Here is a 27538-nt window from a genome sequence, read left to right as displayed (position 1 = left end):
TACTGAAGAGTAATGTCTTTATTTCATCATGGAGAAAATCTATGTGGTTTGTTAGGAGTAAAAAATGACTTGATGACACAAGATCAATCACTCAATGAATGTCTTTATTAACACTAATTGATGTAATGCTAGGGAAAACTAGACAACCCATGACCTCTTGGGTCATTCTTTCCTTACTAGATTCCTCAATGGCTTCAACAATGGCAGAGCTTCTAATGCATTTGAAAAGCCCTTAGAAATTCAGGGAGATATTTAGAGATGTATCTGCCTTGAAAATAACCCACATTGATCTGTATAGCACAGTCAAGCATCAGGAGTTGGTCACAGGAAATGATTTTTGACATTTTGGTTATGTCATAAAATACTTTATGATAATTTTATGTCATAATATGTTTTATAAAATTTCCTGAATTTCAGTTCCATGAGAGTCATGGGTCCTAGATTTTGGACACATTCTGTAAGTTAGCTCATTTGATTGAAGTACCTTGGTTCAAGAGATTTTTCCCTATGATGCACCATTTCTCCCAATTAAAGGTTACAGACACAAGTGTTTTAATAGTATTTAGATCATATTAAGAATGTCCTAATCTAATTCCAATGCTAAACTTTGTCTTTATGATCTTTTAAAATTATATTGTTCTTGGTTTTTCAGGTCAGTTGCCCAGTTGCAGAGACTAGAAGAACTAGATTTAGGAAATAATGAACTTTATAATTTGGTAAGCACTGCACATGTTGAAAATTCAGTACACAACTTCCTAAACTCTCAGTTGTAAGATATCAAAAGTAGGCTGCAGAGTTGACTTGATTGTGTGTAATTTGTTTTTTTCTAGCAGTTCATCAAAACTATCTTGGCTTGTTTCTTGGCTACCTTAAACATGTTAAGTTACAGCATGCAGCTTTCTGTGTGTATATTTTTGTTACTGTTTTTTTTCTTTTTTTAATTCAAAAGGAAAGACTGAGGATTTTGTTGCTTTTTAAAATGTATTTAAATAATCTCAAAAAGTTATACAAAATAATAAAAAGAAAAACTAGGAAGGAGAGGATAAAAGGGGGAAAAAGGGGAAGAATGAAAAGGGAGATGACTTTCTTTAGCACAGTAAACTCTTAATTGAAATTAAACCAAAAACACAAAATATACAGATTAAACAATCAAGACATTAAAAATTATTCAATGAAAAATCTCTTACTCTAAGTTTAAACATAAGCATAAAAAATACAGAAAATATGTAACAATAAGAACATAAAAATGTGACATTTTTATAATAACAAATCTAGTAATCAAATCCTAAAATCAAAATTTCATTTTTATGTTTCTCAAGAAAGAAGTCCACAAGTGGTCTCCAAATGAAAACAAAACCAGATAGGCTTTTGTCTTTCCCCAATTAGTCAGTTTTTGTCATTTCTGCCAATTCCCATGGATCTCACTCCCTTGTTTTTCTCCAGGAAAGGCTGAGGATTTTGATCTAGATTGGGATTGCAACATGAACAAATTAGGATTATTCCTTCCAGCCATCAATGCAATCGTGCCTTTTCCTTGTATGGACTCAGAGATAATTAATTTTTTAAAAAGTTCCATTAATGCCCGTGGTAGAAAAATGACTTTTATTGACCCATAGGACATGTCTGACGTCCTTCCATGTGTCAAAGGGAAGGATTAAATCCCATGTTTCCACTTGATCCCAGGTCCATTTGGGGTGCTTGCTTTTGAGTTAAGGGGAAAAAAACCATAAGGGATGTTAATATGCTATGTATTTAAATGTGCCAAATAGCTGATTTGGGGTTACTTTGCTGGAAGAGCCAGATGGAGAACTGACTTCGCTTCAAACGAAGAGAAAGAAGGAACCTCTTGAGGCAGGAGAGGGAAGACTTCCTTGGAATTACCTGGATCACATGGGTGTAGTTCTTTATGCTGTTATTTGGCCTGGGTAAAAACTCTGATTCACTAGGCCATGAGTCAGCAGCTTTTATGAATAAGGCAGACCAGGGCTTCCAAAGAGCCATCCCTTCTTTTTGGGAAAGGCATTTGCATTCTGCCTCTCTCTGAAGCAAGGAATGTCACCAGACATCTTTCCTAAATTGAAAAGAAACATAGTTGGATGTGTTGCTTTAAAATTATACTCTGGAGCAATTTTTCTGAAATTCTTTTATGTATTTTTTCCCTTATATGTGTGATCCTTTATTTTCTTTGGAAAAGAGAAAAAAAAGTTAAACCCAATTTGAAAGAATGTGCAATTAACATTGCTTATACTGCTTTTGAAACTTTTGTTATACAGATAGGGTGTAATTGACCCAAGTATGTAGAAACTCTGGAAGAATAATAATTCATGTCTTTTATTAAAATAGCCATTCTTGTAAATACTTTTTATATAGTTTCTTCTTGATGAAGTCATCGCTTTGCTCTTGTTCAGCCAATAAATTCCCATGTTCAGCAAGGATAGTAGTGAGCTGCTTCTCCACACTGGTAATTCACACTAGTGTTGTGAATGAAAAAAAAAATACTCTCCATTCTTATAATGTGATCGCAGCAGGAAACATTCCTGTACCCATGTATGCTTCCATTGTCATGTCAGTTCATATTGAAACAATTCCAGTAACTTGTTTGTGCTGGTGAGTTCTTGTTCTACAATTGCACAATAAAAGAGCTTTTGCTTATTTCACCAACAAAACTAGGAGAGTTGAAGAAAAGGTCATTGTTGCTAGTTTGTTAAATTGAACACTGGAAGAGCAACTCACTCCTCAATTTACGACCACATCTGAGTCCAAAATTTCTGTTGCTTAAGTGAGACAGTTGTTAAGTGAGTTTTGCCCCATTTTTTGATCTTTCTTGGGAGAGTTGTTAAGTGGATCACTGCAGTTGTTAACTTAGTTACACTGTTGTTAAGTGAATCTGGCTTCCCCATTGACTTTGCTTGTCAGAAAGTAGCAAAAGGTGATCACATGAGCCCAGGACACTGCAACCGTCATAAATATGAGCCAGCTGCCAAGTGTCCAAATTTTGATCATGAGACTATGGGGATGCTACAATAGTCATTAAGTGACAAAAACAGTTTAAGTCATTTTTTTCAGTGCTGTTGTAACTTCGAACAGTCTCTAAACTATTGGTTGTAAGTTGAGGACTACCGTTACACTTTTGAAAATACCCTTCACATATATATTGAGTTTTTGTTGTCCAATACTGTATTTCCACTTTTTCTGTTTATGAACACTTGCAAAAAGTTCCTTTGACTTGTTCTTGGTTTCTGGCCACAACTATACATAGAATAACCATATAGGGTTGTTGAGTTTTTTTTTTTTTTTTTTTTGGCAATGTTATGGAAGTTGTTTTTCACTGTGTTCTATTGCTATTTTTTTAACTTTCTAGTCTATATCAGCCAAGGTTGCTGGGTGTTGTCATATGTGATACTTCACTTTAAAATCAACTTTAAACCACTTGCGCTTTGGAGTTTTTGCTCCTTGTTATCTTCAGTGGTAAGAGCAAAGGAACTATGTACAAGAAAAATTCCTCTTGCAAATATTTACGGATACTAAACAGGGTCAGGCATGGTTAATATTTGAAAGAGCTTCTGGGGTATTATCAGAGTTGTATACTAGACCAGGAAATAAAAAAACATCCTGGAAGAATGCAGTGGTAAATTGCTTCTGCATTGCTGCCAAGAAAATTATATAGTCATATTCATGAAGTCACCAAGGGTCAAGTTTGACTCAAATGAGACTTTACCTTTTAAATTATTTCTCTCTAAGTTCTTATTGCTATAGCTTTGGTGCCATATAGCTTGAGATAGTGCTGCCATTGGCTTCGATTTTTACCTAGCTTTGACACAGCACAATATAGGTTAGGCAATTTTTTTAAAAAAGCAAATACAAATATTTTACAGTTCAATGTGTACAAGCAACTAATATTGCTATGTATCTTGCCTATCCTCCAAGACAGGGTTTCAAGATGGTTAATGAGTAGTGCTATAAATAAACCCTTATAAATTAACATTTTAAAAAAGAAACGCCCAAGGAAGAGGTTAATTTAAAAAAAAATCTGGGCAGGAAATATCCAGGTTTCTCATTCCCTCCCACCACTGTACCACTGGAAATCAACCTGTACAAGAATGAAAAAGAATAGAGGCTGGTCCTTAATATCCACAAAATGTAGCTGGCAACTAAATATATACTTAGGTTAGTTTCCTAATAACAGTAGTTCAATTTACTCTGTAGATTTGAAAATTAAAAGAACTGAAAAGAAAAAAAATAAATGATACCCAACTCTTTCTCCATATCTGCAGTTTTCCCTCTGAGTTCTGCAAACATTTGAAATAAAATAGGTGTTTCTTCAGTTAAGAAGATACTTTGTTCTAAACCAAATCTGTAAAAACAATTTTTTAAGACTTCAAAGATAATATTTTAATTAATTTTTTTCCATGTGTATAATTTTCTGCATGATTATAGCATAATCAATGGAAAATAAATAATGTTTCTTCTTTATGACTTTAAAATAATTATGTAACATAAAAGGAAATCCCCAACTCATAATGAAACTTGTCCTGCATACTTTTTTCTATCAGTAGTTTAAACTCCTTTCTTCATTGATGTCTTGGAAGAAGGATGTTTTCTCATTGTCCCATTTAATCTCCTCCAGTTCATGTGATTTTCTTATAATTTTATCTTCTATGTTGAATTTACAAATATGACCAAGATGTCTCTAGGTTTTTGTGTGTTCCTAAGAGAATAAACCCAACGAGCACATTCAATAGCTTTATCCCTTAGGTTCAAGCCAGAGCTCAGGTCATTAATTTTAGAAATGAGATAAGCAGCCAAAAGGGTTGTTCCAGTTTTCTTTGACACTCCTTTGATCCTTAAATTATGTCTCCTGTTAACAATCCTGTAAATCTGCTAATTCAGTCTTTATTTCAGAAATACTCTTTTAAGCCTTGCTTATCTCTAGATTATTACTTGAAGCCATATCATAAGCTTTGTTGATTACTTAAACTATATCTGCTACTTGCTGTGACATTTCCATAAATTGTTTATTTTTTTGCTCAGATATATCTGCTATGTCTTTAGTTACTTCCACGGTGTGTTTATCCCAGTCTGTCTCCAATTCTTTTTAAAGTTGTTTCATTAATTGTGTCCATATCATGTTTGTGGACAGTGGACAGTGCTTTCTTCCTCCATTGCTGCTTCTTCATTACTGGGAAGAGCTGCCTCCTCAACCTCCTTTAGGTTTTCCAAATAAGCTTTAATTCCCTTTTCCTTGCAGAGGGTCTCTTTCCTTAATATCCTGCTTAAATTATCTTACCGTTTGAAAAAGGGACAAGGATTCTTTCCATAGTTTGGGCTAAGTATGTTGTAGTTATGGGAAATAGCTGACTTTTCTGATTGAACGAAGCCATAGTAGGTGTAAAGTTATCAGAAGTCAACACAGAAGTCAAGAAACCATAGTAGGCTACGCCACACCTTTCCTTCACCTCCTTGAAGTTTTGAACTGCCAGCAGCATGGAAGGATTTGTACAATTGATTACCTTAGATTAATTAGGCTAACACTCAGGAATGTCATTCAGTATTCCAAAAGGCATCACGTTTCCTGTCCCTAATCTAATAAGGACCCAGGGGATAGCTAACGGGGAATGGCAATGATCATTTTTTGTGCTTAACTTTATTTATTTGCAGAAAAAAAAATTGGCTATTTAGGATGAAATAAAATGAAGTTGGATTTCTTTATGGGTAATTCTGCTATATTGTTTAATGCTAATCCTATTTTTTATATATTGCAGCCAGGAACTATAGGTGCACTTTATAACCTTAAAGACCTCTGGTTAGATGGAAATCAGTTGGCAGAAATACCTCAGGTAAGAATAGATACTTCCTGGATTTTTGCAACTAAACTCACCTGCTTAATGAAATAAAAACATTTTAAACTTAGTATGCTGTTATTTTAGAAAAAAAAAATTTTTTTTCATTATATGTTTATTCTCAGTATGTTAGCACCTCTTCATCTTTATTATCTGTGTCTCCATTTTGAAGCTGACGAAGTTGTTTTGGGGCAAGGACATTATGCTGGTTCTTCCTCTGGCAAAGTATTGTTTATGAAAGCAACACGCTTGTTTACTTGGAAGTAAGATAACATATTTTTCCCTGAGCAGTAGAGAACTTGGCGACAGTGGAACAGCTAAATATTAAGGTCTGTGTCTGTGAAATATTCACAGAATTAAATATATGATTGAATGCCAAAAAGTTTCTTCAGAATGCATCCAATTTTAGGGGAAGATTTGTGAGCATACAGATTTGTACTGATAAGATTGCCCTCCTGACTTAGCACCTTTGAAATACCTCAGGGAAGGTTTATAAACAGATATTTTGAAGAACTGATAATAATGAAACAGAGTGCCCAACTCTAGGAGTTTTCTGCCTTGGAAATTAGAAAGGGAGCATGCAGAAACTTACTTTCTTTAGCAGGGGTAGGCAACAAATGGCAACTTTACAACCTGTGGATTTCAACTCCCAGAAGTTAACAGAATAATAGAGTTGGAAGGGACCTTCACCATCTTCTAGTCCAACCCCTGGCTCAGGCAGGAAACTCTATACTATTTCAGACAAATGTTCAGTCCGCAGGTTGTAAAGGGGACATAGTTGTCCACAACCTATTCGTTAGCCTCTGTCATAAAGGGGTAGGTTTGGTTACTTGTTTTTAACCTTGTCCTACAAAGGGATTAAATGTTCAACAGAGCAGGTGCAGAGTGGCGCCTTCCTCTGTGTTGATTTAGCAGAAGGAGTGCTGAGACAGATGACTGCTAACTGCAGTCAAAACATGTTTCAATGATCTAGTAGCAGGATTTGTATATAAATCAGGGAAATAAATATTTAAAATGTTGCTTGGATAAAACTTGTAAAACAAATGAAAGCATAATATATGTATGCTATCCTTGAATGAGTCCTGACATTTGTTCAGGTCAATAGAAAGCAGACATTGAATTCATGTACTTCACCTTTTTAGATTGAACTGTTGAACCTTGAGCCAGTACTAAGAGTTGGGTGTCGGTTTAATGTACTCTCAAAGTCTGAAAATATACTAACAGATTATTGGCCCATGCTAGGTGTCACATATACAGATTTTACTGGTGATTTACTTGTGATATCATCACAAGTGTGCTATCATCCAGCAGGGAGGATTTGTAGTCTTGTCCTTAGGAATGTTGTAATTGGACAAATGTCAGATCTCTGGGCATTGGCATGTTGCGGCATGACTTTGTCTTTTGTTTTGTAGGAAATAGGAAACCTGAAAAACCTGCTGTGTCTGGATATCTCTGAAAACAAACTGGAAAAGCTACCTGAAGAGATAAATGGCCTGGCCTCTTTAACTGACCTCCTCATCTCTCAGAATATCCTTGAAATGTTACCAGATGGTGTAGGTGCGTGAAATCTTTTCTTTTCAACAATAAACATTAGAATATTTAATCCAAGTATGAAGTTGATTGACACCAAATGCATGTTGTCTAATGTGCATTATTACTATTTTTGTTAGGAACATGTTTTGCTTTTTTGATGCTAGTGCAAATAAGGGCAAATATTGGTTGTATTTGTACATAACATTGAGGCATCATTGGGCAACCTATGATCCTGGATTGTTATATGCAGCATCGGAGCCTCCTTTAGGGATCTGTGACTGCTATTCCTCTATTAGATCATGATTTAATTGTGAATTAGCTTATGAAAGTCTCAGCACAGGAGTCATGAATGCCTTTGTCTATCAGAGATTTCTCCTCTGTTTATGATCACAGTTTGGCAGTTGGGTCTGAACCCAATACATTGCGGTTAATAAGGTATAATTGATGAAAAACAATCCCAAGTTCATATTGGTTTGTTTGGGGTCATTTTATGGCCAGTGAAAAAAGAACACGAGTCTGAAGCTCACACACATTTGGTATTACACCTGAATGAAGCCATAATTAAAAATGAATCTGAAAGCAGTTGCGTGCCACTTTGCAATATCATTTCATTTGCCTACAGATGTTAATTACACTGTTTCAACACATTATGGCTTGCCAAGGGCAAGAGTGAAAAATGTTCACTCTATGATGACGGTGATGTATCATGAAGTAGATTGCATTGCACATTTACAGAGTGGGAAGATATTGACATGAGACAACCTGATATTTGCAGTGATGTCTGGTTCTGCCCATGTGTTTTCCTCAGGCTTTCCCCCATCCACAGTGTGATCTTAAATCTGCTGATTATATCATTCTCATACCTACTCTCCAGATGACATATATATTACTAGGGCTGTAGAAGGCATTTGAAACACGGGCTTTTCAACTCACTTTGGCACCCAGGAAGCACCTCTTAAGTTTAATGGTTGAAATAACAGCATCATTAGCAAGAGTGGAGTGCTCCAAACGCTTTTGCTGCCTCTATATGTACACAGTGCCACATTGCTTCACTGGTGGTCTCAGATACGTTCTGTGCATACCCACACAAACTGAGACATCTAGAGGCAGCTTTCTGAGCAATTTTCTGAGCTTTGCAAGTCCTATGGCTGCTTCATGTGAGGTTCTTTATTCACCTTAACACTCCCTGCAAAATGTCTTTTTAAGTGTTTTATACAGGCCTTTCCCGCCTCCCCCATCTCTCTCACCACACACACTCACACACAGAGGCACACTTCCACTATTATTGAATCCCAGACTTTAGCAATTCATTTCATTTTTATGCTGGCATACCACAGAGTAATCAAGCACATTTTTGGCATTTTCCCAAATGAATATTTATAGATGGTCATTCTTTGTACAAAGAAATATTGATGTTATTTTCAAAATGTCAACCAGGGTTAAAGATACTTAATTCCCCACTCTTAATGTGTTGAATCTAAGCTTCATGGAGCAGCAGTGTACTGTATATGTATATTAATAATAATAATAATAATTAAACAGGAGATTGCTGACATGTGATTTTCCCAACAGAAACATCTCTATTTACATACATTGCACACATTATTTTGATTGTTTTATCCTGTCTATCCTGCTCAAATCTCTTCCTCTTTATCCTTATTTTCCCTCCCACTTGCTAAACATCCTGGTTGCTTGTTTTCCTGCTCTTGATATGACTTACAAGCAGCTAATCAGCAGTTTTACTGCAACTGGTTACATGTTGAAATTAGCTTAAATACATTGCCCATTGCTGAGGGGACAACTTGAGATGCATGAATAAGTTAGGTTCCATTAATTAAGCTCCACATGGTTCTCTGAGTTATTCACAGCATTAAAAAAAAACTGCCACCTTAATTGTGTCCTTCTGAGTGTAGTACCCATGTGTATGATATATTGATGGATGGTATCAATATACTTAGACTTAGATTTGATTTTCAAATGTTTATTATGAAGGTAATAGGGACACCTGCATTTTTATTAGTATATCTCTCAGTGATTGGTGACCGTAAAAATCAGATGATTCTGTGAATGTATGAATCAGATCTGACAGATATGATTATCTGTCAGAAATAATAGATAATGTCCTTCGGTGCAGAAGATCAATGTTTTACCTGCCCTGCAATGTTTAATAAATGTTCTTAGGTTTGCTTGGAGATATTTTTGTGATGAAGCCACCGACTGCAGCATTCTACAGAGATTTCCATACAAATGGAAATGTACATATAGGAACAGAAATTTCCACTGGAATGTACACAAACCTGTCTCCTCTGTAGAAATAATATCCTTTTAGATATTCCATAAAAATTCACAGACATTCTAAGAGTTGCAATCTTACTGTATCTGGGCAACTCCAGGATCTTAGATGTATTGTATAGTCTTCAATAAGCTTATATTAATGCATGCCAGTTCAATTGCAGGTTTAATTTTTTGCTGGTTGCTTTCTTACATTTCCTATTCATTTCTTTAGAAATCTTGCAGAGAAAGTTTTGATTTTCTGTTTGGGCTTAGATTTGGCATTTGTGGCCTTTTGTGCATCATGTTTTTCATTTCCACAGTGGAACTCTGTAAAGTGTCTTACAGCTAAAAGCAAAAATAAATAATGAAGTAATTGACACAAATATTTTATCCTAGAACTGTGGGGTTTGATTTTCTCAAATAGTACTTCCAAACACATTCTCCTGATGCTATTGTTCCCTTGATAGAATACTTTAAATATGCACCCACCCACTACTATTTGTTGTTTCCATGGATTGCACGTTATATATGTTCCAGCCGAACGACAGTATAACTTTCACCCAGGTGAATCGTTTTAAAAGCTTAAAATCAGTTTTGCATTTTTTTTCCTATTTTACTCCTTTGATTCCAAATGTCTTATTGATGTTTGCAGACAGAGAATATTTTTAAATATTTTATTTTAAGGCTATTTTTTTTCTCTAGCTGAGCAGTTGCGAACCACCACACTATTTATATACTGTATTCCTGCACAGCTGTGCAAATACATGTACATTAGTAGAATTTTTTTAAAAAAGACACTACAAACAATTTGAAATAGTGTGATTTCCCAGTTATCTCCAGATTACAGCACTGTAATGCTTGCGACATCCACTTGTGCTGTAAATACAAATTATTAAATATACATGGTATTTCAATTTCTGCCTACTACAGTTATACTTTGCATAAATGTATATACAATTTGGCTATGTTATACATATGGAAATACTATATTACATTTATTAATACATGCATTTCAAGCAGCAACTGCATTGGAAGCAGGTCTGACACAGCAACGCATGAGAAATATGAAGTGCTTTCCTACAGGAAGTTAGTAAAACAGGAATAAAGACAATAACAAATGCATCAAGGCTTGTGTAAATAAATTACACAATAAAGCACAGGTAAATTAAATATGCCCATGCAAATGTTCCCCAATTTTTAGCATTGAATTGGATCACTTGCAAAGAGAAGACATGTGATTTGTTTTCAGCAGGAAGCTTGTATTTTGGTGGGATGACATTAAAATCTTCCCTCTTGTTCATACCCATATCCAGCACCAGAGAGAACTCTGATACTGGATATGGATTTTTAGAGAACTGAAAAGGGTCTAGTGACTCTAGTCCAATTGCCTTACTAGATTCATATCCTTGGGGGTTGTCATTCAGTTATTATTATCCTTACCTGGGAGTTCTCAAATTTTGTGGATGCTTTATCCCGTAAAATGATAAATGGATTTTTGTGATTCCTCCTCACCTAAAAAAACAACAAATGAGCTTCTTCTTGATAGTAGTGAGATGGCCATTATTGACTTAGTGTGGGTTCCTCACTCTGTACCTTACCCCCTTACCATTACCCTGGCTATGAGTCATCTCTGTTCTTAAGTGAATGTCTTTGTAGCCATTGGTATGCCTCCTCCCTCAACCTTTGGAAGGCAGCAGACACAATAGAGCTTTTACTGTGTGTTTAAAAAGCACACCGTATATAAATAGGGCTGCCTGGACTGTAGCCTGCATCCTGCATCTGTCATGCCTTGCTAACCAGCTCCTTATCTTCAAGGTCAGTCTGCCCCTATTTTCAAACCTGTGATTGTTAGTGTCTGTCCAAAAGTATACCTTGCGTATTCCAACCATCAAAACTGCTTACATTACTCTTGACCTCAGGGAAGGGAATATGATTACAAGTTCCCATTCAACTCTGATGACACTCTGAAACAGTTCTCTGACCAGTTCTCCCTGAAAAATGCCACGGATTTTCATACCTGTTGGTTTCATCAAGGAAGGATCAGAATCAGATTAATCAATACTTGGTCTGGGAGTAAAAACAAGCAAGTCCTGTGATGGGATGAGGAGATTTCCCAGTGTGATCTGGCGTTAGCTACAGTTGCAAGAGAGGAAAAGATCTGAGAACTAGCTTATTGCAGGGAAGTGCAAAGCAGAGAGATGAACGTGAGACTCCCTCCATCCTATCCTAAGGTTATCGTGGCTTTCCTTGTGACGAAATCTGGTGGTTCCCCTCTTTTGCATCCCGAGTCATTATTTATGTTTCCAGCCAGCTCAGCAGATGGATTTCCTCTAGATAGGTAGTTCTGGACTTAAAACTGTTCATTTAATAATTCAAAGTTAAAACAGTCTCAGAAAAAAATAACTTGCGATCCATCCTCGCACTTATGGCCATCACACACACACACACACACACACACACACACACACACACAGAGAGAGAGAGAGAGAGAGAGAGAGAGAGAGAGAGAGAGAGAGAGTGTCACATGATCACAATTCGGGAGCTTGGTGCCCAGCTTGCATTTATGACAGGTTCAGTGTCCTGAGCCATGTAATCACGATTTGCAGCTTTTTGTGCTGATTTCCACCAAAAGTACCGAACTGGGTTCGCTTTATGAGTATGGTGATTTGCTTAACGATTGTGGTAAAAATGTTTTTTAAAAATGGGTTTGACTCAACTTGTGACCACAACAACTTACGATGGGATTCCCGTCCCAATTGTGGTCGTAAGTCGAGAACTACCTGTACTGCTGATGGCAACCTGAAAGATTTGTTGTGTCCACACAACGTGGTGTGGACTCCAAAAGAGCTGTACTTGACCTCAGGATATGAAACTGCAGTCAAGAGTATTTGGATTGTGACGACTCTCTGCAAAATTGGAATGGGGGAAGATGAATCAGCAGTCCCCATTTGCTGTTGCTCATAGTTAAGTATGGCTGTCACCTATTGGTCCAACATCCACTCATGATGGTATGCTGATGTGAATACACCCCTATTTTGCTGAGTGCGGAGGGAAACCTGGGAAACATCCTTTTGTCCAAGTACTATGTACTGTCCCCTGATTTTCGGGGCTGCTGGCCCAGCAGGAGCCTGCTGGATGGAGCAACTGTGGATAACTCAGCCACGGATCCAACCTTATGAGGATGGAGGTCACTCTTCTGAGCTTTGCAGTATAGCTTTTTCTGGGTTCCTGCTCCAGATAAGCCTGTGCCCTGGGAAACAATAACCCAAAACCCTAGGATGGTTTTTGCAACAGGTGTGATTCCAGGCAGTGAGTCGGCCTAAACAGGAGGGAAGAGCAGCTGTCCCTGCCAGCTGAAACTCCTCTTGGCTTTAAGAAGCTTTTGCTTGTGGGCACAGGGCAAGAAGAATGATTCCTGGTCACTTAGTTCTATGGAGCTTCTTTGCCCTGATTTGTTGGCATCACCCTTATCCAAACTTGCCCACAGAATCCAGCAGCAGATTCTAGAATAAGAGGAAGATGATAAAAAGAATTCAGGCTTAGCTAAAGTTCTCACCAGTGAATTGTAGCTCTGGGTTTTGTATGAGCAAGCTTCTAATTATTTTCACCTTCTCCCACTTTGTTTGCAACTACTTGGGGGTCATTGCCCATAAGAACTCAGATCCTAATCCATTTTGGATTTTGTGTTTTGATCCCACCCTTCCTCTCAAGAAGGTAATGTGGCCATACAATTATCTAGGCATCATACTGTTTTGCAAACCCCAAGAGAGACAAAGAGGTTTTATCTGGAGTTCTCACTTGATGCTATCACTGTTGCTCCTGAAAATACATTCTTCTTTAGTACGTGGATCAGTGATAAAATGTGCAACAAATAATATTTTGTGAATATTGCTTTTGAATATTGAATTGTTGAATACGTATTGGTAGCCAAAATTGAGCAATCTTTTGGTATTTATGATCATTTTTGACATCTTTTGCAGTATGCCCCTGAAATTTCTCCTCTTAAGTAGCCATAGATTACTTGCTTAAGGATGTCTTCCTTGCTTTTCTGTCAGAAATGTACTTCTGTTGTCCACTTGTTAGAGCATGGCTTTCTTTTTATAGTAGGCAGGTGCTACCTTCCCAGAGATCCTTCCCAAAGATGGTTGAACCCTCCCATCAATCTAGCCAGCAGAATCAATGTTGAAATATGATAGGAATTCTGCTCTAACAGCATCTGGATGTCCATGTGTTGCCTTTTGGTTAACCAGAAGAGAAGGCACATTTCAAATTTAAAAGCCTGGTTGAATAACCTTATTTTTGACTGGTGTCTAAAAGAACCCAAAGAGAACACTAGATGAGGCTCCTTGAGGAAAGTAGTTATTGTCTGTAGACAATATTGTCTGTAGACAAAGGGACTAGCCTGGAGGGACAGGAGGAAGTCAATAATCAGATAAAAGAGGACTGAGTCCAGGGCAGGAATGTACCTTGAGTAAACATCTCAGACTAAACCCTTTCTAGTTGTCATAAAAATAAAAGGGAGAGAAGAGGGAAGTATATTCAGACTATATAGCTTTTCAATAAAAGTAATACTGACCTATATGGCAATGGTTTCCTAGCCACATCTGCCTTGAAGGGCTACAGTTGTCTTACTGCATCTACCTCATAGCTTTATCAGAAGACTTTCACCAAGATGAACTCAAAGGGTATGGGTATAATGTCTCAAATAATCACTTTTGTCTTTAATCTTTCAGCTAAAATACCAGTTGGGCAGGCTTTTCATAAGCTTATGACTTTTGGACAATATTTGGTTACAGTTTCTACAATTTCCAATCAGGATGACTGGTGGCCTATAAAAACTTTAAAATTCATAGAAACTTCGATGTTTTTTAACTTGTAAAAATCTATTTGAAAGGTTATCTTTTGAATATCTTTTGAAAGATATTCAGACTTCTGAATAGCTAGCTAAAAAGGTTTTTAAAAACTCAGTTTTTCAAGGATATCTGAATATTCTGGATAATTAGTTAAGATTGTTTTCTCCTTAAATAATTGATATTTGCTGCAATTAGGACCACTAGTTTTGTTTTGTCTACAGCTTTTTAAAAGGCTCATTTTTGTGTCCACAGGAAAGTTAAAAAAGCTATCCATCTTGAAGGTTGACCAGAACAGGCTTACTCAATTAACAGAAGCTGTTGGAAACTGTGAATGTCTTACAGAATTAGTTCTTACAGAAAATCAGCTGTTGGTAAGTATGCTGTTAGCTCTTCAAATGTTGACATTAAATGAGGATGGCATGCTTGATTTACTTTAACTGCAGAATCTTTATTTTAAGACCTTATGACAATTACAGTGAAGTACAAAATAACTGAATTGCTATTCATCAGGATTCATTTTAAGTACAGTGTTGAATACCATGAAGTTATAGTCTAGCAAAACATCAGCTGAACAGTGAATGAGACAGAGAGACAAGCATGACATCCATTTCAAAACAAGTTTCACTTGAATTTGGTTGTAATAACAAATTATTCAGCAAAGATTAGCATTGTAGAGGAGAAACCAAATTTATGAAAAACGCAATAATTAAGTATAAGATCTAATAGAGGATGATCTTGTACAGAATGTAGTAGGATGCTGACATGCTAAATTATGTTTTGGCTTTCTCCAATCACCTCTCTCAAACCCAAATATTCTAGTGCTTTTTAATGTAATTTATGAAATTTAATAAATATTTAGTAATTTAAATAATAAAGATTAGCTGAGTTTTGCAACAGCTTTTCCAGGAGGAAATCCCATTAAGCTGATAGGAAAAAATAACTGAAGAGAGGAAAAATTTGTGCCAGCTGATTTTGGAGGGAAATGAAAAAGACCTTAATTAAAATTGACAATATGTTTTAAAAACTGACTGGTTTCAGAAGCATTGGGATTGAAGAAAAATTAATCTAAAATAAAAAAAAAATCTTGATAGAAGTAATTTACTGGCTGTGGTCAAACAGCATGAGCTGGAATGGGAATCAAACATTCCAATCTCAGTGAATTTCACATTCCTGGTTTCTTACATGCCAGCACTGAAGTTTAGTCAACCTGAATGATTTTGTAGGATTCTCCAATTTACAGAGGTTTAAGGGACAGATATGTGTATGTGTGTGTATCATAAACTCATCTGTCTTGTCCAAGATATGGTAAAATTCTTTTCTATATTTTAAAATTATTTCAAAAAAGTATAATTCAGTTCTAATAGGAACAATAAAGCTATAATATTTGATTTGAAGTAATAGTGGGAGATGCAGAGATTGAGTTTCAATTTTGGGCTCTCAGTTTGCTTGAGTGGCTTTCAATTATTCTTATTCATCAGAAGTCTTTCTGTCAATTGCCAGATTGTCATTTGCACCTGTGTATGTTCCCTATTTTTTTTTTGTTTAATATTGATGGACCTTTCCTAACCATATCAGCAAATTGGCTTTTCATTTGCTGCAGCAGATTTTGCTGGTTCCAGGTCAGTGATAGAGTTAAGAAGTAATTTTATCCCCTTTGTAGGATAGGGTTATGGAATAATTTGTCTAACAAATGGGGAAGAAGGAATGAAAACCTGCAAAGGTGAGGAATGGGAGGAGTAAGAATGGAACACCAGATGTTTGCTTTGCAGTGTGCTAGAACAAGATGTAATAGTAAAATAAAGGCTGTAGTTTGTTCTCTCTCTATTATACATTGCTCCAGCTTGAGACTAATTTGCTAGCCACTGTTCCAGAATAAGCAAATACTTTAAGAGAGGGAAAGAACCACAGTAGTAATCCTATGTAATCTGCCATAATATGTTTTTATGAGTACAATAACCATGGATCTCTTTCTTACTATGTGAATTGCCTTAATTTTTCTTGTTTCCTGCGAGTGGAGAAAAAGCATAGGTAGCCTTCACCATCGATCTCTGAAACATCAAAAATATTAATTGGACAATGAGGATCATCACCATCTAGAATAAGAGGCTTCTGAAATAGTGAGAAATTGCCCCAAACTAGATGTGACCCTCTTTTAAAATAAATATTTCTTATCTCGGTTACTCACTAGGGTTTTGCAATTGTACCAAAAATCCTGAGGTGTAGATCGGTACAGATGAGAATACTGATCATACATCCTTTGAACTTTTAAAATCTCAGACATCTGAAATTCATTGTTATTTTGTTAGAACTTCTCTTAGTAAAGTTTCTGGCCATCATCTGTTCATCATTCTGTTTAAAGATGAATTCTTAAAAAGTTTTAGCATATTAATTAGCTCATTGCTTGCTTTCCACAATTTACTTTGAAATGCCAATAATATTAATTGCTGACATTGTTTCATTTCAGACTTTGCCAAAGAGCATTGGAAAACTAAAGAAGCTGAATATATTGAATGTTGACCGAAACAAACTTATATCTTTACCTAAAGAGGTAATTAATGTTTATTACTATTTACACTGGGAGAAATGAAGTATGTATTTTTTATTCAGAAAGAATAGAATCAGAGCTATGAATAATCAAAGAATATAGATGTAAATAAATTTGTGTGTGGAATAGTGATCACATTGGACTGAAACTAGACCTTTCCATTTACTGGTGAATGTACTGTGACTGATATTTGTTTGGAGATTAACCAAAATAATTAAGACTTTACCTCCTAGCCTTGGGCTTCTCAGATAAAAGAGGAGGACAGCTGTTATTTGTGTCAACATCTTTTCACCCTGTAGGTGGAAATCTGAAATATTATCTCAAGTTTTAAGAATAATTGAAGGCCAGGTCATTCTCCCACAGCAATGTTCTAAAAGATAATCTGCAGTTAAATTTGGGATGCTTTGTCAAAATACTGTTGAATGTCTCTAGCTATTAGGAGTATTTAGCTTATTAAAACTAAAATTACTATGTAGAAGTATAACTCAAGACTGCAGGTTCTTAGATAATTATAGCAAATCGTGTTAATAATATTACCTCTTAGATGTCTGAAACTGCTTGATTTTTAATTCAGTAAGGATACACTGCTGAAAATGAATCAGCACAAGATTTTTTCTTAAGTTTTAAGTTGATATCATGGAAGTTATAGTTTCTGTACTAAGTTCGAACTCATTAAGCATAACCAGCGCTAAGATTAACTGAACATTACACAGGAATATAAATACTAATGGCTTAAACACATTGAACTGTCTGTATTTTTCCAGAACACAACCTGACCCAGTTTCTTATTTTATGGAAAGACATCTTGAAATGTTTTGAGTGTTTGAGCCATAGGAAACAATGGGATCACCCCCTCAAAATATCTTGCTTCTTTCGTATCACCCTATGATCAGAAGAATAGACGGCACAGTAGCTCATGAAAAGTGTGACTACTAGTGTAGTGTTTGTGGAAAAAATAGAGAAAAAATAACTTTTTTGAAGTTTATGATCATTCATTGGAATGATCATGGAATGATTAGGATCATTCTCCACCTATTGTGCCATCCCCCAATTTAAAAACTCAAAAGTGTAGCCTTCTGCTTTGCCTGAGAGGTTTGCTAATTGAAAGGAACACTAAGGAGAGGTTACTAATCTGGCTTGAAAGAAAGAACACAGAGACCTCACTTTCTCACACACCTCTTTCAAGTTAATTATCTACAGGACAAGATGCATCCTGGTAAATAAAATGAATTGAAGTCGGCTTATTCACACAATTGGGGCTTCTTTCAGAAATGTTTTTAAAGTAAACCTCTTCTTAGCATCATGTCAGCCTAATCCTAACCCTGAGGGCAGTCGGGAATATAGACTGCCTCCATCTACCTTTGTTTTTACAGGCTCATTGCAAATTTACCATTATATATATATATCTTGGCAATCTTGTTTCTTGAACTCCCACTTCTAAAATCATTTATGGAAATCTAGGCACGCATACATGGCTTTTAAGAGAGACAAACACTCTGCTGCTCTCTACAGGCATTAGGTTGACAGGTCAACAGTCTTTGAAGAGCAAAACAATAGAAATAAAAATTGATTGGATGGAGCACCTGGATCTAACAAGACTATCCTAGCCCATACTCTGTATGACTGTTAATGGTGACTTTTTCCAGTTGGTAATGTTCACATTTTTCCTTAAAAAGCTACCAACCACTGTTTTTACAGGGTTATGTGATGGAACTGCATGGGGCAGAAGCACAACATAGCAAAGTGTGTTGAGGGCCACTTTGCGGGTAGCACAATTTATGCTGATATGATTTCCTCCTGGCTTTGATATGGCAAAGCAGCTGTGTTGACACATGTGAAGTCCAGCTTCAGCAGAGAAACAGAGACTTACCTTGCTAGGTAGTCAAAACAATGACATGATAGGTAGGGAAAAAAATCAGATCTAAAAAGTCTCCTTCATTGTATCAGGCATTCCTTAAATGCCTTCTGCTTAACTCCAGAACATTTCCCCTCCTCTCTCCAGCCTAAGCCAGTAACAACAAAGACATGTCCTATCCTTACTGTAATAGCCCGGGGGAAAAAAAGTAAAAAAACATTCACTTGCAAGAAACAAGGAACCTTCCAATCAAATCACAGAACACTTAAAAACAATTCCACTCAGGGTGCTCTTTCATACTTAGACCAAACCAGCCTAGCTTGTTTCATAATTGGACCAAAACTCACTAAATATGCATTTTTATTTTGACAATGAATCACTCAAAGCAGTGTTCAAGCTTGAAGTCTTCAGTCCATCCTTAGAGGAGAGCTGAGGACTTCAGGGTGAAGGATGAATTCGTAAAAACTACAGTACTTCTCAATTGAATCCAGTTGGTCTCCTAAAATAGTTGCCATTCTTCAGTCCAAGAAGCATTTCCCCCACATGCATTTGGCCAACTTGGTTCTCTTGGTTACAGCCTCAAGCGACTGAAGGATAAAAACATCAAATAGAAATACTTCTGCTGGTGAATGTTGTTTCTGATGTGGTTGTTTGATTTCTGTCACTTGCTTGAAACAAAATATGAGCATGTGCTATAAATAAGAAAAGCAGCACATGGTGTGAAAGTCAAACGATCAGAAAAGATTTAATGTATTGCTTTCAGGGAAGAAAGACTTATTCAGGGAAAAGAGAAGGGATGGTGGGTAATCAGCAACAGGCAGGAATATAAACTCTGTAAACCAATAGCAGCAAGGATGTTGGTTTTGGAAATCAGTTTTGTCCTACTTAAAAGGCTTAAAGCAGTATATAATTATTATTTGGGTGGATGCGATATTGCTGTATATGTTCCCTAAAACTCTTTTATAGTCTCTGCTTGCCTTTCAAGGTGAAAGGAGAGTCAGAAGTTGTTCCATTTGAAGGTTGAGACATTGTAAGATTTGCTATGTATTACTCTTGTGTGAGGGTTTTGTATGCCCTTCCATCTCTTAACTGTCTAAGATCCAGCATAGGTATGAGGCAATGAACATATACTGATCAGAGAAACCTCTGAGTTGGTAAGAATATTAAACAGTTTTATGTATTAAGGACCCATACTTTTATCTTGGCTTTTATAAATAAATTTTTACTCTATATAGTGTAGTAATTCCATTTCTCTCATAATTTAGACAGTAATCTATATCTGATCTGCCTGGATAATTTATTCCGGCAAAACGAAGTGTTAATAATGTGGAATAAATCTGAGAATCTGACCAGTAGGATATAATCCTATAAATACACCAGCAATGATTCTATTACAAGAGAATAATTTACTGAAAGCAGAACAATATTTTCTTTTAATTAGATAGAGCAAAACAAATTGTCCTCTTAGCTGAACACAGATGAGACATGATTATAGAAGTCTGTCTAGTTTAAGTAGTTTTAGTCTTTTGTTGACACAATGAATGCCTTTAGTTGTTAACTGAGAAACATCATGGAGGGAGAAGTAATAGAATAACAGAGCTGGGAAGGAACTTGGAGATCTTCTAGTCCTCCCCACTGCTCAAACAGGAAGCTATACTATTTCAGACAAATGTTGTCCAATCTCTTCTTAAAAACCTCCAGTGATGGAGCACCCACAACTTCTGGAGGCAAGCTGTTCCACTGGTTAATTATTCTAACTGTCAGGAAATTTCTGTTTAGTTCTAGGTTGGATCTCTCTTTGATAAGCTTTCATCTGTTATTTCTTGCCCTCAGGTGATTTGGAGAATAGGTTGACCCTTCCTCCTGTGACAGCCCTTCAGATATTGGGAGACTGCTATCATGTCACCTTTAGTCCTTCCCTTTGTTAGACTAGACATACCCAGTTCCCCACAACCATATGGTTTAGCCTCCAGTCCCTAAAAATCTTTGTTGTTCTTCTCTGCACTCTTTCCAGAGTCTCAACATTTTTTTGGGTATCGTAGTAACTAGAACTGGACACAGTATTCCAAGTGTGATCTTACCAAGGATTTATAAAGCGGCACTAAAACTTTACATGATCTTGATAATATCCCTCTGTTGATGAAGTCTAGGACTACATTGGTCTTTTTGGCAGCTTCAGCACATTGCTGGCTCATACTTAAGTGACAGAAAGAGAAGAATATAACATTAGTAAACATTTACATACGCAAAAATGGTAGAAGATCCACTCATCAATAAAGCATATGGTATGATTTGATGAGATGTGCCTTATTCCACAATACATCATGGGTAAAAAAAAAATGTTTGGGAAGATGGAAGTAATATTTCCTGTTCTTCCAAGATCAGTTGTATCAAAAGTGTTAGAATATAACAGAACTAGAATAATCTTTGACATAAAAGATGAGCACCATATAGATGATCAAGCCAGACTGAATGGATTTTTTCCACTTTTTCCTTTCTTGTATATTTATGAAACTATCAGAAAAATAGGCTCCCACTGATACTTTTCTGGAGTAGCCAAAGATAAAACATTCACACCAAAACTTACAGAATAACTAGATAGATGAGATTGGTTGATATCTTATAATGCAAAGGATAACTGTATGAGGAGTCAGATAATTGTTTTGTTGAAAAAGGAGTATACAAAATAATGAGTAATACCAACCTTATGTACATATGCTATACACCACTTTGTATCTGATAAGTTGGTTTTATTTACAGGTAGTCCTTGATTTACAACCATTCATTTAGTGACTGTTCAAATGGCACTGAAAAAAGTGACCTATGACCATCTTTCGAAAAAGCATCCCCTAGTGCAGCATCCCCATGGTCACATGATCAAAATCCAGATGCTTGGTAACTGGCATATGTTTATGATAGTTGCAGCGTCTGGGGGGGTAATATATGATCATCTTTTGTCATCTTCTGACTTGATAGCTGTGGCAAGGAAAGTTGTAAAATGAGAGAAAATTCACTTTTTTTTTTAATTTGATTTATATGCCGCCCTTCACTTAACTGTCTCACTTAGCAACAGAAATTTCAGGCTCAATTGTCATCGTAAGTCAAGGACTACCTGAAAACGTGACCCATAGGTGATTTTTTTTTTTTACCTAATCTGCTGGGCTCCAGAACAGGCACCAAGGAAGCATTGCAGCAGCTGGTAATAATATAAGCCTATTCCATTTGTGAGCCTTTCGGCTTTGTCATGGGATGTCACAAACACCCACCCCATGTGACATTATGTTATTCGTTTGGTCACTGCAAATGCTTCACTAATTGTGTTAAAAGTCAAATTTTATTCACTAGACAGATCCCTTTTAAAATGCTATTCTAAATATAATTTTATGTCATAACTGGCTGTCTCAGAGTTTGAAATCCCATTTATATGTCTGGTGTTATATAAACCAGCTATTCAGGCTTTTTTATTCTTAATCATAGTCATCAGTGCTATTTTCAAAAATAAGACAAAATAACAAATGTGAATTTTTGCAACTGTAAAAGTATTGAGATAGACATCTGGTAAAACTCCAGACCAAAGAGATCCAGTATATGGCATGTTTAGGTTGTTCTAACTCAGGGGTGGGGAACTATGGCCCTTTTATGACTTGTGATCTTCAATTCCCAGAATTCCTGGGCCAACTATGGAATTCCGGGAGTTGAAATCCACAAGTCATAAAAGGGCCATAGTTCCCCACCTCTGCTCTAACTAGAAATGATGAGCACTGACTTTGGGGTAGAATTCAGGCAGGCAGTTACATTCCATAAAGGAATATCAATTTATTTTATTTCTGCCTGTTTGAAATCTCAGTAGAAAGTGATTTCATTTCATTTCATACAAATGTGCAGTTCCTTATTTTATCACTCTGCTGAGCAGTTGATAAGAGTCGGAATTGCTTTTCATAAGATACTTTCTGATGTGCTGTACAGTGATAATGAAAGTCATAATGCTTGGTCTTTGATTTCTGCTTTATGTCTACAAGTTTGTTTTCTGTTTCCCTTAATGGCTCGCTTTATATATTCTTGCTCCCTCTCCTGATGTATTAGATTTTTTTTATCCTGCCTTTATTATTTTTGTAAGTAACTGAAGGCAGCAAACATATCTAATCTCCTACTTTCCCTACAACCAAAACCTGGGTGAACTGGGCTGAGAGAGAGTGACTGTCCCGAAGTCATCTAGCGGGCTTTCATGGCTAAGGTGGGATTAGAACTCACAGTCTCCTGGTTTCTAGTCTGATGTCTTCACCACTAGACCAAGCTGGTTCTTCTCTTTGCCCTAATTGTGATTGTCACAGAGCTCAAACTATTCTTGCAATTAGATGAATTATTTTCAGAACCATTTCGAATTCAAAGTTACAAAATGAATTTAAAAGAATTGTTTCGCCCATTTTCAAAATCCTAACTCTTCACCTCATAGCGCCAAGTAAATTTCTTGCATATTGGGATCAAAATTTTGTTGCACTTGGCATTTATTTGTCCTGCCAAGTGTTCTGTAAATATATTAACAATTAAAATTTGTTTTGTAAAAAGAGAGAGAAATATGTTACAACAGAGGCTTACAGTCCAATGTTGAAGCTTTACTTTTGGGACTTTAATAATACAGTAACTAGGCAGAACTGCATAATAATGTATCATTTAGTTTGTACCCATACTTAACAGTTAGGATTTTAGTATGTCAATTTGCTGATGTTCAGAATGCACCAGGTGTATGCAGGTACTAAATATCTGGTGATTGTTCTGCTCTATTTAGCTAAATTTCATATAATATTAAAAAATCCTTAAGCCATGTCTGTATGTCACTTTATTATATCCATTTGTAAAAAAAGGGTGCCAAACAGCTACTTACTGTAAGCAAGTGGTAAGTACTTAGAAACTCTGCAGAATGCATGCAGACTTAATTTGGGGAACTGGCCGAGTCTGACCCAAAGTTAGGTAACAGTATAGCATTTTGGATTGGTATATAATTGTGTCAAGACTAACTTTTAATATATTGAGAATTACTGAATGATACGTGGCTGGCATCTTTATAGCATTAGGGGAGGTACACCTTCACTTCATTTTGTAAAACTTAAATTACTGAAAATGCTGTGTTCTCTTGTCGTTGTGTGTGTGTGTGCGTGTGTGAATGGCATTGTGCAGTCTGTGTTTACAGTACAGTGCTCTTTGTTAAATCAAACAATTGTATCTTGTGTTTTTCTTAATTGTTAGCTGCTTGGAAATTTGAGTCAGGTAATTCTTGTCACTGTAAGTACTGTTCAGCCCACAGTTTCACCAGCTCCCTTCATCTGACTGCTTTCAATGCATGATGATTCAAACTGGCTGGCTCCACCACTGCACTTTCATTGCCCCCAAATCTTGAATTTCCCAGCTTAAGAGAGAGGATGCTTTCAAAGAGGCTGCATGGCCAAGTTCATTCTGCTTATGTCCCTCAGGCACAGCTATTCAAAGCAAACCACTCCTTGTGCACAACAAGGAATCATCTAACATTCACTAACCACGATAATTGTGTGCAGTTTTTAAACATTTTTTACATGTATTTTAGTTAGACTAGTACAATATTTTTGTTGCAGCACTTTAGCTCCTGCAAACCGACAGAGCACTTCCAGAAATTTAGTGCATGGTTTCTCACTTTTAATAGTAGTCTATGACTTTAAAAGTATACAATGATCTTGCTGTTGCTCCCATTATTGACTCCTTGCATGAAAATAGGAAAGTATACGCTTTCATAATGGAAGGAAATATGAAAATATTTGTTGGTAACATTTTACATAAATGTTAAACTGTGATGAAAAGTGTAGTGCTTAGAATGGCTATTGAAAAGAATTTCATTTATAAAGGTAATAGCTCAAAATAGGTTTAGTTGAATTGTCTTCAAGAGCTAGGATTTATTCAGGAATTTAGAATTGGATTTAATTGGATTTAACTACAGCAATGTATTTTTATTTTGATAATCACAACTTAAAGGTGACTTTAAAATGGCTTGCTGATAAAAGAATTGTGCCCAATTTTAAGGAGTTCAGTTCCTTTTTAAACTGATATTTACCATTTGTGGCAAATAATGGTAGAATTTCTTTATCCATTCAAGTGGGCATTTGATAGAAATGTCATCCATATTGTGCATCTTATAAGGGGAAATGTGATTACATTTGTCATAGCATGCTAGTCATCTTAAATTAGATTTTCAGCTGTGGATTTAGGAAATTCTGTGGTTCTCCATTCAACATGCATATTATTAGCTATCTTAAATTTCAAACAGAAGACAGAAGACATCACGATAAATTAAAAATATTCTTCAATCTATACATAGTAACCTAGAATAAACACAATTTTTGTATTTTGGTAGTGATTTTCTAAAAGAATTACTTGTTAAAATAAAACTTTAGAATTGCTGACTTATTAATAGATCAATTTGATTTGGTACAATTTAGACCAGACCTAGTAAGTTAGGTATTTTTCCCCCTTCTCTTAAAAAAAAAAAAAAAAGACTGTTGTTTGCAGTTAGGTTGGAGATTTGGGGTATTAAGTATTATATAAAAGTCCAAGAACTCCGTTTGCCTTAAATCATTAATTGAAGTGTCTTCAATTAAAGCACAATGCAGATGGCAAACATGCAGGAAATGTATGTCTTTGTATTTTAAATACTTATACTATGAGCAGAGTGAACTGAAGAGGCAAAGGCTTTGCCTTGGGTGAATAGGTTTGTCTATTGTATTTTAATACTGAAGTGGCACCTCTTAACATTTGATCTACATTTACACATGGGAAGAAAAATGGGATTTGGGAGCTGAATATGAAACAATGGCAGAATAATTATTACAAGATCTACAATTATTAGAGCAGTGCAGTGACCTGGATTGTAAAGGGAAAAGAGAATCTGGAATGTGCAGAAAATTTGCCTTAAAGAAGCAATTTTTTTTTCCTGAGCTTACACATGCCAAGACATTTATTACTGATTTCCACATTGCTTTAGTCTAATTGGCTCTAATCAACTTACAAATGAAACAAAATGAATTGTGTCACTATCTCTAATATATTCCTAGGACACCCTCTTGTTCTGGGGACAAATTTCTTCTGTTCTGAAATCCACTTAAAAAAAAAAAGCAAGCTTCTAAAATTCTAAAAAAAAAAAAAAAGGGACAATCTCACCACCAGGGGTGAGCCGTTTTGTAAATTTTCAGCTGTGGAATTAGGAGTTTATGTTGTTATGAGTTCAACATGCCTAATGTTAGCTACATTAAATTTCAAGCTGAAGACATTGATTTATCACAATAAATTAAAATTAAATGTTTTTCAACCTATATGTAGTAACCTCCAAGAACCTCCTCTTAAATTTCAGGATAGGCAGAGGCTTCCATCAGTCACCTTCTGTTTATTCTTATGGGGCAGGCAGAGTTTACCCACAAGTGGTCTTGAAGATAATTAGATCTAAAGTCATAAAGCATTTTATTAATAATTAGCACCTTGAATTGGAAACAGACCAGTAGCTGGTGCAACCTCCATAACAAAAATATATTAGGAAAATCATGGGTCTGACCTGTTATCAAATTAATCTGTAGTGAATTATAGTACTCCGGCTAAGAGAAGACAGGGTCAAAGTAATATCTCCTGTTCTAGAGAAGGTCACACCTGGTGCACCAATTATAATAAATAGATGAAAGCCTATCTGGCAACAATTCCCACCTGTTCTTCCAAGTGTGAGTCTAGGGACATGACTGGATTGTAGGGCTGCTCTCTCAGGGGGATTACATCTTCATCCAAATGGAAGTAGTTAACATCCTGGAACGAGCTCACTTCTGAATTAACAGGCTGTCCATCTTACTTGCATTCAATTTAAGCCTGTGTCCCCCCCCCCTTACTGAACTCTACATCTTCCAAGCACTGGTCAGGTCTGCTACTGCAACTCCAATTCAGCTTCAAGTAGAAATATTCAACTAGATGTTACCTACACACTAATGATACTTTATAGTATGCTAGTAGATGACCTCTCTTAGTGGCTTCATGTACATATTAAACTAAGAAGGGAGGAATGCTTGATTCCTTTGTGAAGGTGGGACTCTCTTCATCTCTGCCCTATTTTAATAACTTTCAGCCCTTTTGCCAACTTGAGAAGCAAAATTCACATGCCACCCCCTTCATAATAACTAATTAGAATTGCCCAGTTAGGAAACAGTGGAATGGTCACAATATGGTTTCCCCTAACCTCACCCCTCAGAGGCAACTCAGAAAGTGTAATATTAACCTGAAAACCACTGAGAGGGGAATCTCATCTAAGTGCCATCATAGTTCTTCCACAAAAATAAGCAGGGGTGTTTTTTTTAAAGTTCCTAACTGATAATATGCTCCCCCACCTCCTAAGTCACCTTTCCCCATTTAAGTCCAGATTGCCTCAGAGCTCTAATAAATAATACTTTTAGAGTACAATATTATGTACAGTATGTTAGAAGTATATTGAGTTCAATAGCTTTTTTCTGACTAAATGTATAGGGTTACCGCCTCATTGTAATTATTTTACAATTATATCAGACCAACTTAATGATACTAATACATAGCATCTTTTCTTACTTGAATGTAAGCAGTGGAACCATAATATGTATTTACTTAT

General features: G+C 36.1%; 1 protein-coding gene across 1 annotated transcript in view; it reads left to right on the top strand.

The window, feature by feature from the left end:
- The window catches only part of LRRC1 (leucine rich repeat containing 1), an 81295-nt gene that overhangs the window by 43966 nt on the left and 9791 nt on the right, over nucleotides 1–27538 (top strand). Inside the window, exons 6-10 of the mRNA XM_070954801.1 lie at nucleotides 653–716; nucleotides 5763–5837; nucleotides 7253–7397; nucleotides 14753–14871; nucleotides 16965–17048. Of these exons, the coding sequence (XP_070810902.1) occupies nucleotides 653–716; nucleotides 5763–5837; nucleotides 7253–7397; nucleotides 14753–14871; nucleotides 16965–17048 (487 nt within the window). The remainder of the gene's footprint in view (nucleotides 1–652; nucleotides 717–5762; nucleotides 5838–7252; nucleotides 7398–14752; nucleotides 14872–16964; nucleotides 17049–27538) is intronic.

Source organism: Pituophis catenifer, unplaced genomic scaffold, assembly GCF_029215685.1.
Source record: "Pituophis catenifer annectens isolate HBS135680 unplaced genomic scaffold, rPitCat1.0.hap2 SCAF_1, whole genome shotgun sequence".
NCBI classification, from domain to species: Eukaryota; Metazoa; Chordata; class Lepidosauria; order Squamata; family Colubridae; genus Pituophis; species Pituophis catenifer.
The sequence above is the reverse complement of the archived record's forward strand: the minus strand, read 5'-3'. Positions and strand labels throughout refer to the sequence as shown.